This window comes from Oncorhynchus mykiss, chromosome 5 (assembly GCF_013265735.2).
Source record: "Oncorhynchus mykiss isolate Arlee chromosome 5, USDA_OmykA_1.1, whole genome shotgun sequence".
In the NCBI taxonomy this organism is placed as follows: Eukaryota; Metazoa; Chordata; class Actinopteri; order Salmoniformes; family Salmonidae; genus Oncorhynchus; species Oncorhynchus mykiss.
The window spans coordinates 34,094,668-34,107,927 of record NC_048569.1 but is presented as its reverse complement, the minus strand read 5'-3'; the positions used below and the strand labels follow the sequence as shown (position 1 = coordinate 34,107,927).

Here is a 13,260-nt window from a genome sequence, read left to right as displayed (position 1 = left end):
GTTAGCTAACATTATAAGTAACATGCCATACTAATTTGAACGTCCCGGATTTACGTTTACTATGTTACATTCAGTCTATGAGACCAGGCTGTTCCAAGAACCTACCTGCCAACCCACTGCCCTCCCATGTCCCAGCGATCAATGCCGTGGGCGGCAAGTAATTCCTGGGTAACAGTTCGTCCTCCTACCCGGTCTGGAAAAACACATACACCTTCAATTGCATTAAATGTTCATATTTATAATAGTGTTGCTTTATAATTCTGTTACGAATTGTTAAAATATTTCATATTCTTGGACTGTGATTTCTGCTCCTCAAAATTAGCCACGTAAACAAATGACAGGCCACAACTTAATTTCTATGACAGCAAATGGGACGCGTCGAAGCCGCTGTCACAGGCTAGATGCGGAGAACGTTGATTGTTTCGCTGCATAATGAATGCCAAACAGTTTTGTCAAACCTTTTCCTTCCAGAATTAATATTCTGAGTTTGCCATTTCTCTTCCGCAGAGTCTGAGCAGCACTCAGTCCTGACAGCCCAGCGCCGACAATAACAACATCCCACGTTTCTTCAGTCATGACTGCAAAACTCTGAAAACTTGGACTATTCTAATTTAACTGTTGGCTAAATGTTTCGTACTGAAGACTGTAACTGCTTTATCAAACTTTTACACCAGATAAGTCGTTTACATAATCGAGCCATAAACAGTCATGTGGATGACTTCGGGACTGGAAGAAAAAACCCAACAGCATATAGCCTAGTTGGCACATGATTTAGCAAAACTGGGTAGAAGGTCATGAAGGCCCAATGACTGGGTAGAAGGTCATGAAGGCCCAATGCATAGGATAAAGATTAGCTCCATATGTGTAGGCTATAGTTTATTGTGCAGTTATTGCCTGTTGCTCCAGGCTTCTATGCACATATCTTATTTATTCTCAATATTATTTTCATTTTAACACTGAATCCAACAGTCACAGTCTAGTCCTTGACCTGCGGTATATCACAACAATTATAGATACATCATGGCTCTTCTTTTAGTAACACATTGCTTCAACCCTCCATAAGGCCTACATAAAGCTGTCATAAGGATGACATAACACATGTCATGATATTAATGATTTAACACAAACGTTTCCAAGGCAGCAATCTGACTACCAGTCTCACATACGGTAACATAATCATTGGATTAGTAGTGGGAGAAAACAACATTCTCTGGTCTGATGAAACCAAGATTGAACTCTGGCATGAATGCCGAGCATCACGTCTGGAGGAAACCTGGCACCATCCCTACTGTGAAGCATGGTGGTGACAGCATCATGCTGTGGGGATGTTTTTCAGCGGCAGGGACTGGGAGTCTGGTCAGGATTGAGGGAAAGATGAACGGAGCAAAGTAGAGAGAGATCCTTGATGAAAACCTGCTCCATGTTTCATCTGTCTTCATCTGGGATGGGATACTGCATGTCCAGGAAATTAAAGCCACAAATAATGCTAATGTCATGCAATGTTACAGGAATATTTATGGACAAACAAGAAAAACCTTATGGTAAATTGTAGTACCTGCTGAGGGGGCTGGCATAATTTAAGGGTTGACTGGGGTTTATTTTAGAGGCAATTCATATTAACTGGTCTTATTTGTTTTTGAGGAAATAGGCAATTCACAGTCACACATGAGGATCTGTGGACTGCATCTCTAAAGAATGTTCTGTTTTGGTTATTTCATATTTTAATGGGAAATGTAGAAGTCCTGTTCCAATTACTATAGTTAATTTAACAATTTTAGCCAATTTGGTTGTTTAATCTATTTAATTGATTCACTCCCCACCACACCTTGTGTATCCTGGACTAACCAGTAACCAGATGAATAACCTGTTTGTTGTCACCTGAGACATGGCTGTTTGGACCACATTACCATGGCCTCTTAGCTCTTTGTTTGAAACCAGAGCTCATCCACAGATGGTAGGCGACAAAGTGAACAAAATATTTGACAAAGAGTGACTATCCACAAAATCTAAACATTTTCAAATGTGTGTAACTCCCATAGCGCTGGTGACACTTTATGGCAGTCCACACTAATTCTGCTTTAAGGTTCCTTTGGAAAAAGAGAAAACAGGTTTTGATAGAACTGTCCAATGAAATTAGCCTATGCTAATGAGATGGAGGAGGAAGACAGGCATGAGGTATAGAGAAGAAGAAAGAGCAGAAGAGACAGAGAAAGAGAACCTGCTGACATGCTTTGTCGAATGATTGGAATGGTTCTACATTTGGATGAGCGACGTTCATTCAGGTGAATTGTGTTCATTGTCACGTTGATTTCCCCTTTGTGCTATTGTGAGCGTTTTAGTTTTTTGAGCTACCTTGTATTGTTTTCAACCCTTGTTATAAAATCATATCACATTTTATTTGTGACATGCTTTGTAAACAACAGGTGTACATTAACAGTGTGCGAAAACAGCAGTGCGAAAACACTGTTGTAGTCTATGTGGCTTCGAATAATACAGTTGAAAAATAAATACATTTTTGTGGAACTACTGTTTGGGTGCTTTAACCAAAGGGAACATCTAGTTTTAAAACGTTTTGATCTACCTGTCTAAAACAATAGGCATTTCACAAAATACCCTATCCAAGAAGAAATAGTTTATCTAAGCATTTTGCTTTATTTTGTTAATATCAGTACATTATCTTTTTGATTCTAAAAATACTTTGAAGTACGTGTAGGTTGAACAGAATTTAGGTGTAGCAGATGCAGCTGTATAACTGATGCTTTAGCGTGACGCAGCTCACAAATATATACCTCTTTGTTCAGTGTACCTGCTCTTTTTTTATACGTTGTCTATTTCAACACTCTGCTTCAAGTCTGTTACACAGTTCAAGTCAGGACAGTTAGGCAGCAGACAATATAAAGAATACAGTCTACACAACACTTTGTCTATTATTTTCTCTTCCATCCAGGTTCATTTTGCAATGAAGGTGTGTTTTCACAAATTGTCCCTCCACAAACCGGGACGCTCAGAACACCATGTCATGTGCTCATCTAGTTTTCAAGCAGGGCACCACAGAGAGCTATATGTATTTTCGAAGCATTGCTTTATGTGCTTGTCTGTTTAATGTTGCCATGGTTCAAAATGTCTATCCATGCATTCCTAGCTCTCACCCATGGTCTTCCATGATCGGGATATGTGCAATCACAGTTTTTCTCAATGCAGGTGAGGAAGAACACCCTACACACAAACACACATGCACACACACACATGCACACACACACACATGCACACACACACACATGCACACACACACATGCACAGTAATCTGTAAAGTGAGGAAGTAATTAATTTCTATTACTAACTTATTCCTGAACTCGACACTGGAAACTGGATTGTTACAGACTGAATAGAACAGTCTATTTATTCAAGGATGGCAATCCTAACACTGGTCATCCCTTGGGTAATGGTCTCCAGGTGAGTTGCCATGGTGGATACTGCCAGTTCGTTCACAAGAAGGCTTTTGTCTCTCTCTTGAGGATGTACTAGTGTCCTGTAAATGTTGAGTTTGATTGCATCTCTCAGTTACTTCATTTGAATATGCTCATCTAACAAACTAACACGAGAACACACAATAACAAACATCTCAAGTTGTTATTATAGAAGTCAAGGATACAGCATAAATGTTTATTTTTCACCATTTAAAAAACTATAGTCAGGGAGATGTAAATTATAAAGAAAAAGCTGAATACTAAATATCTCTCCTATGTTCTCTAAGCAGTAGGCCTACTGTAGTAATTAGTATTAGAAGGTCAAATTCAATAGACTTGAGAAGTTGTCGCTAGGGTTCACAGTAACAGTATTTGAATGGCCCTAGCTGGCAGCATGGGGATGCAGCTGACCTCTACTGGTCCTCAGACCGTCCAGAGGGCCCAGGGGGAGAGAATTACCCTGGTGTGTACATACACACCTGACCCCTCGGACACTGGAGAGCTGGATATTGAGTGGTCAGTGGTCAGCCCAGATACCACCCAGAAGGACCAACTGGTAAGTGGCACTGAAGTTACCAAGTTATTCTAGGTGAGATCTCAGATTGTAATATAAAGTTCTCTCCACAACCTTTCAAGCAATCACAAAACATACTGTTAGATAAAGTAGATAGTTCAAGGATAGAACCAAGTCCATTACTTCCATCTGCTCACCTCTTGTTGCTAAGATATATCAAACATCTGTTGATTTTTTTCCCCCCGTTCTTCTGATTTTTCAAATGTTTGGACTTCTTCAGCTGTTGTCCTATGCAGGTGGGAATAAGTACATCCATGGTAACCCTGGTCTAACTAAGGGGCTGGACTTCTTCAGCTGTTGTCCTATGCAGGTGGGAATAAGTACATCCATGGTAACCCTGGTCTAACTAAGGGGCTGGACTTTGCTGCTGGCGACCCTTCCCTGGGTGATGCATCCCTCTCCATCGCTTTCCTGTCACCAACCCATTCTGCCACCTACCAGTGTAAAGTCAAGAAGTCACCGGGAGTGGACATGCAGAAAGTGTCCCTGGTCGTGATGGGTGAGACAGACGTCACATTTCAACTTGGGGCTAACGTGTCAACATGCTGCATTATTTAAGCCTGGCTGTTGGACTCACACCTGTAGTGTGGCTTGGTTTTAGTTAGTTGTGACAACTTGAATATCTTAAGGTGAATAAGTTCATGAAAATGTGGTTGGTTTTCTCCTCAAGAGAATGTCACCACTCTTTATTTTCATTGTCATGTTTCTTTTGACCTCGTGAACCTCCAACTGTACTTCTGAACAACCTCCAAGGTACAGCAAGACCTTCAAACGGAGTATTTGTAAAGTGCTTTCACAAATACAAGTGTCACACTGGCAATGTTATGGACTATTGAGTAGAACAAGTTCAGTTGGAGCTAAAACTTCCTCACAGTTACTGCAGCTTTAAGTCAGTTCTATTTTGCTGTGCTTCGCCATTCTCGTTCTCAACCGAAGTTTTCCTATCCTTTTTTTTCTTTAACCTTTTTTTCTTTTACCTTTTTTCTTTTACCTTTTGTCTTTTACCTTTTGTCTTTTACCTTTTGTCTGCACTTTTTTTCACTCTGCTGCTCTTTAATTCTTTCTGTCTATCTCCCTCCCTGCGTATAATAGAGCGGTATTGTGTGTGGTGGGAAAATAAGCTTTGGTGAAAAGAAAATACAGTACTACACCCTGAATAGAGGCGCTAACAAAAAAAGTGGCCTTGTTATCCAACAATGGAAACAAAGCTTACCTCAGAAAGTGTCAGAGACCTGTCATTCTCTACCCTGGCAAGCAAAGGTGTCCTTGGCTTTATTTAATAAATACAATGTAGTTACCCTAAATGTAATATTCCAGATGGGTCTCTTTTCTAATGTTAAGGTAGAAATAAGCACTGTCCTCTTTAATGTATTAAGTTGTTTTAAACTGTGACAGAGCGGATATTTGTGTAATTATTATTCCTTTGTCGTCAGTGCGTCCTTCGGTGCCTAAATGCTGGGTGGAGGGTGGGGAGGCAGTGGGGGAGACTGTCTCCCTGCACTGCAAGTCATCCGAGGGGTCCTCTCCCCTCAACTACGCATGGAAGAGAGAAAGAGGAGGTCCCATCCCACCCTCAACCACACAGAGTAAGTCTGACCTTTACTGGTTTCATGGTGAATTACAGCATCAAAGCACGTTTTAACAGAAACTGTATCTAAGCTGACTGGTTATGCAATGAAAAATAAACGTGTTCATTGCTGCTCTTCATACTTTGTGATCCATGAGACCGTGTGACTGGGGAGTTGTTGATCAGCAATCACTCTGAGAGCTTTGTGGGGATTTACATGTGTGAGGTGACCAATGCTGTGGGGGACGAGAGGTGCAGAGTCAAACTGACAGCTAACAAACGTAGGTACACACTCAGTCACTCATTCAGTCAATCCCTCACTCAGTCATTCACTCACGTTTAAAGCACAAAAAAAGTTAAAAAGTTCCTTCACCTGGTGCTTGTTCCCTCCATCTCCCTAGCCCCTAACAGAGCAGGAGTGATAGTGGGTACTGTGGTGGGTTGTCTACTGCTCATCATCATTCTGGCGATACTCATATGGCTCCTCATCTACAAGTGTGATGCAAGGTTCACACGCTATGAGAAGGAAGTGTCTAACGATATCAGGTACCGGAGAATGTACTGTATTCACACTAAGACCGTAGGTCAGGGATGGGCAACTTTGATGGGGGTGTGGGCTACAAAAATTCTGAACTCATGAGAGGCCGCAGTGGCTCGCAGGTCTGCGTACCCACATCCATACCAGCACGTGCAGTCAGAACTGGCCTCACTGCAATTGTAGAGATGTTGCCATGGGCAGAGAGATTATTTAGCAATTTTATAAATCATTTCATGCAATTCTATTCATTAGTGTGAAACTTCCTTTAATTCTACACATTTTGCTATAGGGTGGGGAGAAATGTTTGCAGTGCAAGAAAAAGTACATGAACCCTCTGCATAAATTGGTCATAAAATTAGATCTGATCTTCATCTAAGTCACAACAACAGATAAATACAGTCTGCTTAAACTAATAACACACAAATTATAATATTTTTCTTGTCTATATTTAATACATAATTTAAACATTCACAGTGTCGGTTGGAAAAAGTATGTGAACCCCTAGACTTCTCCAAAAGCTAATTGGAGTCAAGAGTCAGTTAACCTGGAGTACAATCATTGAAACAAGATTGGAGGTGTTGGTTAGAGCAGCGCTGCCCTATAAAAAACACTCACACAATTTAAGTTTGCTATTCAAGAGAAGCATTGTCTGATGTGAACCACGTCTCGAACAAAAGAGATTTCAGAAGACCCAAGATTAAGAATTGTTGACTTGCATAAAGCTGGAAAGGGTTACAAAATTATCTCTTAAATGATGTTCATCAGTTCACGGTAAGACAAATGGTCTATAAATGGAGAAAGTTCAGCACTGTTGCTACTCTCCCTAGGAGTGGCCGTCCTGCAAAGATGACTGCAAGAGCACAGCGCAGAATGCTCAATGAGGTTAAGAAGAATCCTAGAGTGTGTCATGACGTGGCCCTATTCGGGTATAGCTAGTGGCTTCCCCCTCTCTCCCTCCTACACCCAGGTTCTGTTATCTCAGGTCGTAAATTCCTGGAGGAGACTCTTCTCCTGGCCATGCAAAAAGAGACACACAGAGAGAGCAAAGGAACTTCTTCTGCATCACCGAACTTGAGAACTGAACAATATCCATATTTTGGAGATTGTGTAAATGGTCGGTGGAGAAGCCAGCTACGACCCGGTCTGTTTTGTTTCATGTTTGTGACCTCATGAAAGACCATACAGCCACATTACCATAACTCTGTTTATACAGGAGCCTCCGTTATGAGGTTTGCGTCTAATTCTTGTATAAAATAATGAGTAAAGATTAAACTATTTGTGAAATCATGTAATGTGAGTTTTAACCTTTTATGTGAGATAATTGTATTCGCTTTAAAGTTTAACTAAGTCATTGGCCCGCCCTAATGAGCACAGACATGATCTGGCTCATGGGACAGCTCTTTTCTACTGTTACAAATAAAACCTCAACCTGAAGAAATCCTCTCGGTCAGCTGAGGGGGCAACGGTTTGAACATAGACCACAAAAACCTCAGTCTAAGCCACTGTTGTAATGGTTGTTGAATTCCTAACGATACCACATGGAGCATTGGCTACACGAGCGGAAATGGTTCAATTCTGAGACTATTAATCCCGAAAGAATAAGAGCAAATCTTAGGTACTAATTACTAGTCTGCAGAGAGAAATTATGTCAACCTGAGATGCGAAGACCGATATCCGCCGAAACATCTATTCTATAAAACATTTCTGAATGGTACTCTGAAGTATCCATTCCAACCACAAAAGACTTCAGGGAAGCAGAGAGAGACGCTCGGATGAACTTTACAACAGAAAGACGGACGATTCCAACAGAGATCACGACGACACACTGAGCGTAAATATATATATATTGATTGCAATTATTCCCGAATGAGTGAGCGTTCATGTGCAAAGGATTAGCATTTCAATTAATATAATTATCAACTGTGTAGTGACTCCTTTTTGTCTTTCCCGCTCTTTCTCAGTCCACACCCACTTCCCTTTGTCCACCAAGCCTTCATATCGGCTTACCATACTAGGGAACCTCCCCTATCATTTCCCAATAACCATATCTACTATTTGTGTGCTTATGCATTTCTGTGATTGTTTAGTTAGTTAGTTAGTAAATAAATTACTAAGAGAATTGGTGTATGGATGATTCATAGTAAAGGCTGGGTTCATGCAGATAACCAACAATTTACAAGGTTTCAAATCAAATCAAATCAAATTTTATTTGTCACATACACATGGTTAGCAGATGTTAATGCGAGTGTAGCGAAATGCTTATGCTTCTAGTTCCGACAATGCAGTAATAACCAACAAGTAATCTAGCTAACAATTCCAAAACTACTACCTTATAGACACAATTGTACAAGTGTAAGGGGATAAAGAATATGTACATAAAGATATATGAATGAGTGATGGTACAGAGCGGCATAGGCAAGATACAGTAGATGGTATTGAGTGCAGTATATACATATGAGATGAGAATGTAAACAAAGTGGCATAGTTAAAGTGGCTAGTGATACATGTATTACATAAAGATGCAGTAGATGATATAGAGTACAGTATATACATATGCATATGAGATGAATAATGTAGGGTAAGTAACATTATATAAGGTAGCATTGTTTAAAGTGGCTAGTGATATATTTTACATTTCCCATCAATTCCCATTATTAAAGTGGCTGGAGTTGAGTCAGTGTGTTGACAGCAGCCACTCAATGTTAGTGGTGGCTGTTTAACAGTCTGATGGCCTTGAGATAGAAGCTGTTTTTCAGTCTCTCGGTCCCAGCTTTGATGCACCTGTACTGACCTCGCCTTCTGGATGATAGCGGGGTGAACAGGCAGTGGCTCGGGTGGTTGTTGTCCTTGATGATCTTTATGGCCTTCCTGTGACATCTTGTGATGTAGGTGTCCTGGAGGGCAGGTAGTTTGCCCCCGGTGATGCGTTGTGCAGACCTCAATACCCTCTGGAGAGCCTTACGGTTGTGGGCGGAGCAGTTGCCGTACCAGGCGGTGATACAGCCCGACAGGATGCTCTCGATTGTGCATCTGTAGAAGTTTGTGAGTGCTTTTGGTGACAAGCCAAATTTCTCCAGCCTCCTGAGATTGAAGAGGCGCTGCTGCGCCTTCTTCACAATGCTGTCTGTGTGGGTGGACCAATTCAGTTTGTCTGTGATGTGTACGCCGAGGAACTTAAAACTTACTACCCTCTCCACTACTGTTCCATTGATGTGGATAGGGGGGTGTTCCCTCTGCTGTTTCCTGAAGTCCACAATCATCTCCTTAGTTTTGTTGACGTTGAGAGTGAGGTTATTTTCCTGACACCACACTCCGAGGGCCCTCACCTCCTCCCTGTAGGCCGCCTCGTCGTTGTTGGTAATCAAGCCTACCACTGTTGTGTCGTCCGCAAACTTGATGATTGAGTTGGAGGCGTGCGTGGCCACGCAGTCGTGGGTGAACAGGGAGTACAGCAGAGGGCTCAGAATGCACCCTTGTGGGGCCCCAGTGTTGAGGATCAGCGGGGTGGAGATGTTGTTGCCTACCCTCACCACCTGCGGGCGGCCCGTCAGGAAGTCCAGTACCCAGTTGCACAGGGCGGGGTCGAGAACCAGGGTCTCGAGCTTGATGACGAGCTTGGAGGGCACTATGGTGTTAAATGCCGAGCTGTAGTCGATGAACAGCATTCTCACATAGGTATTCCTCTTGTCCAGATGGGTTAGGGCAGTGTGCAGTGTGGTTGAGATTGCATCGTCTGTGGACCTATTTGGGCGGTAAGCAAATTGGAGTGGGTCTAGGGTGTCAGGTAGGGTGGAGGTGATATGGTCCTTGACTAGTCTCTCAAAGCACTTCATGATGACGGAAGTGAGTGCTACGGGGCGGTAGTCGTTTAGCTCAGTTACCATATCTTTCTTGGGAACAGGAACAATGGTGGCCCGCTTGAAGCATGTGGGAACAGCAGACTGGGATAGGGATTGATTGAATATGTCCGTAAACACACCAGCCAGCTGGTCTGCGCATGCTCTGAGGGCGCGGCTGGGGATGCCGTCTGGGCCTGCAGCCTTGCGAGGGTTAACACGTTTAAATGTTTTCCTCACGTCGGCTGCAGTGAAGGAGAGTCCGCATGTTTTAGTTGCAGGCTCAAAGTGGGCAAAAAAGTTATTTAGTCTGCCTGGGAGCAAGACAACCTGGTCCGTGACGGGGCTGGTTTTCTTTTTGTAATCCGTGACTGACTGTAGACCCTGCCACATACCTCTTGTGTCTGAGCCGTTGAATTGAGATTCTACTTTGTCTCTATACTGACGCTTAGCTTGTTTGATTGCCTTGCGGAGGGAATAGTTACACTGCTTGTATTCGGTCATGTTTCCGGTCACCTTGCCCTGATTAAAAGGAGTGGTTCGCGCTTTCAGTTTCACGCGAATGCTGCCATCAATCCACGGTTTCTGGTTTGGGAATGTTTTAACATTTAACGACATCTTTAACGCACGTTCTAATGAACTCGCTTGATTTGATTAAAATAACAGTCTTCACTTTAATGATGCCAAAGACATGACAAGTGTCAGCTAAAGATTATCAGAAATCTCTGGAACATGCTAACATCTGTTGACGAATCTACAATAAGTAAAACACTAAACAAGAATGGTGTTAATGGGATGACACCACGGAAGAAGCCACTGCTGTCCAACAAAATATTACTGCAAGTCTGATGTTCATAAAAGAGCATCTGGATGTTCCACAGCTCTACTGGCAAAATATTCTATGGACAGATTAACTAAAGTTGAGTTGTTTGGAAGTAACTCACAACACTATGTGTGGAGAAAAAAATACACCCCACACCAGCATCAAAATCTCATCCCAATTGTAAAGTATGGTGAAGGGAGCATCATGGTTTGAAGCTGCTGTGCTGCCTCAGGGCCTGGACAGCTTGCTATCATCAACGGAAAAAATGTATTCCCAAGTTTATCAAGACATTTTGCAGGAGAATGTGAGGCTATCTGTCTGCCAATTGAAGCTCAACAGAACTTGGGTGATGCAACAGGACAACGACCCAAAACACTGAAGTAAATCAACAACAGAATGGCTTCAACAGAAGAAAATACGCCTTCCTGACCTCAACCTGATTGAGATGCTGTGACATGAACTCAAGAGAGCGGTTCAAACCAGACACACAAAGAATATTGCTGAACTGAAACAGTTTTGTAAAGAGGAATGGTCCAAAATTCCTCCTTTGGCAATTTGCTGCCAAAGGAGGGTCAACCAGTTATTAAATCCAAGGGTTCACATACTTTTCCCACCCGGCACTGTGAATGTTTACACGGTGTATTCAATAAAGACATGACAACATATACTTTTTTGTGTGTTATTAGTTTATTAAGCATACTGTGTTTGTCTATTGTTGTGACTTAGATGAAGATCATGTCAAATTGTATGACCAATTTATGCAGAAGTTCAGGTCATTCATTCCAAAGGGTTCACATACTTTTTTTTTGCCACTGTAGCTGGCTAGAGTAACTAACCAATCCAAAAATGTTGTGCTGACATGGGATAACTGAGTGACTGTCAGTGACTGACATAACAAGAGAAAAACTGCTGATACACAATCACATTTTTATATTGCACCTTGTGTATTCTACTATTGTAAGTCTTAACAGTAAGTTAAGACCTCAACTGAGTTCCTAAAATTATATATATATATATATATATATATATATATATATATATATATATATATATATATATATATATATGTATATTTATATTTAATGCAGGCCCCATGCTAGATGCCTATCCCTGCTATAGATAGTTCTGTGGCCATACTGCTGTTTCCACTTGCCCTCTTACCCCTGCCCCTGTTCTTCTTCCCCCAGGGAGGACGTCCCGGCCCCAGAGAGCCGGCCACACAGCCGAGGCAGCAGCCGGGGCGCAAGCCTCCACCCTGGGGTAGCCTACAGCCAGGTGGGAATGCAACAGACGGGGCACTCAGATCGAGGACACACACACATCCCATCCAGCAGCACTGGATACACACCTGTCAAATATGACAGCAGATACGGCTTCGCTGTGTGATCGGAGAGAAAGATGATAACAATCGTGTTTTGCAGGGTGAAATTAGGTACATTCCCTATTGTGACTTTGAAAGGCATTTCATCGGTGGGTTTTAATCATATAAAAGACCATGAGAATTAATTTGAAATTAATACTGTTGATAGATGTTGCTTTGGCATTGGAATAAGATAACAAGCAAATACTACAAAGGAAGCAGAACACACAGAGTTCTTTATTCTCCAAATAATTTTTCTAAGTCATAATATCAAAGCCACAGTCTACGATTTCCAGTGATTAATTTTCATGTAATAAAATATACCATTTGATTTAGCATAATATTATAATACATTAATGAGATTGGGATAACATTACCTTATCATAAAAAATGTTTTAAGTACCTATTACTCAATTTGCTCCTTTTTAAAAAAATGTATGTTTCACTAGTTTTGTGCACTAGTTTTACAATATATTTTAAAGGTTTAAATGTTGTCCTTGTAGTAGTTCTTTACTATATGTATGTTTCATTTAAATAAATGTCTCATAAAAGTCCATTCTGTAATCAGTTACCGAAGCTTCTAAGTGATTCTCACTGTATTACAAGGGAGTGTAAATCCACAACTTTATTAGTCATCCAAGGTCATCATTACATAGGCTATATGAAAGAGTGTACAGAGATGTATTACCACCTGAAGGCGTGGGGCAGACTAGTTTTACGTAGCCAACCCAGATTGGTGGCGTTGCAGTGAAGATAAATTCTTAAAATTCATTATTTTACACAATATCTTATCACAGCACTGGCAAAACATGGTTGATTAACTCCCTGACCAAAATGGCTGATATTTAGACCATCATAATCTGTAAATGTCCATTCTAGTATTCTATTGTTTTATAGCTCATTCTCATGTTATCTTACACATTTTGCCACATTTTGGCAAAGATGACTGAACTAAACAACTAGCACTCACTTGTCATCATGAAGTGCTTTGAGAGACTAGTCAAGGATCATATCACCTCCACCTTACCTGCCACCCTAGACCCACTCAATTTACGATGCAATCGCCATCACACTGCCTTATCCCATCTGGACAAG

General features: G+C 41.5%; 2 protein-coding genes across 3 annotated transcripts in view; one reads left to right on the top strand and one right to left on the bottom strand.

The window, feature by feature from the left end:
* Nucleotides 1–748, bottom strand: part of si:ch211-127i16.2 (probable flavin-containing monoamine oxidase A) — a 40,147-nt gene extending 39,399 nt beyond the window's left edge. For both annotated transcript variants that reach the window (XM_036977324.1, XM_036977325.1), the window contains exons 1-2: nucleotides 459–748; nucleotides 106–193 (exon numbers count right to left, since the gene is read on the bottom strand). In XM_036977324.1, coding sequence (XP_036833219.1) covers nucleotides 106–193; nucleotides 459–576 — 206 coding nt within the window. In that variant the 5' untranslated portion in view covers nucleotides 577–748. The remainder of the gene's footprint in view (nucleotides 1–105; nucleotides 194–458) is intronic.
* Nucleotides 749–2,037: 1,289 nt separating this feature from the next.
* Nucleotides 2,038–13,193, top strand: vsig8a (V-set and immunoglobulin domain containing 8a). The gene is made up of 8 exons (XM_036977332.1): nucleotides 2,038–2,282; nucleotides 3,143–3,201; nucleotides 3,854–4,023; nucleotides 4,336–4,540; nucleotides 5,475–5,627; nucleotides 5,767–5,889; nucleotides 6,010–6,154; nucleotides 11,993–13,193. Exons 1-8 carry the CDS (start codon nucleotides 2,227–2,229, stop codon nucleotides 12,189–12,191), a joined length of 1,110 nt encoding a protein of 369 aa, XP_036833227.1. The 5' UTR covers nucleotides 2,038–2,226; the 3' UTR covers nucleotides 12,192–13,193.
* The last annotated feature ends 67 nt before the right edge of the window (nucleotides 13,194–13,260 follow it).

What these genes read in the sequence shown, in the direction of transcription:
- vsig8a (XM_036977332.1), top strand. Translation starts at nt 2,227, where the DNA reads ATGCTTTGTCGAATGATTGGAATGGTTCTACATTTGGATGAGCGACGT. An exon ending in CCACCCAGAAGGACCAACTG is followed by an intron (nt 4,024 to 4,335) that starts GTAAGTGGCACT and finishes GGACTTCTTCAG; the next exon opens with CTGTTGTCCTATGCAGGTGG. An exon ending in AGTGTCCCTGGTCGTGATGG is followed by an intron (nt 4,541 to 5,474) that starts GTGAGACAGACG and finishes CTTTGTCGTCAG; the next exon opens with TGCGTCCTTCGGTGCCTAAA.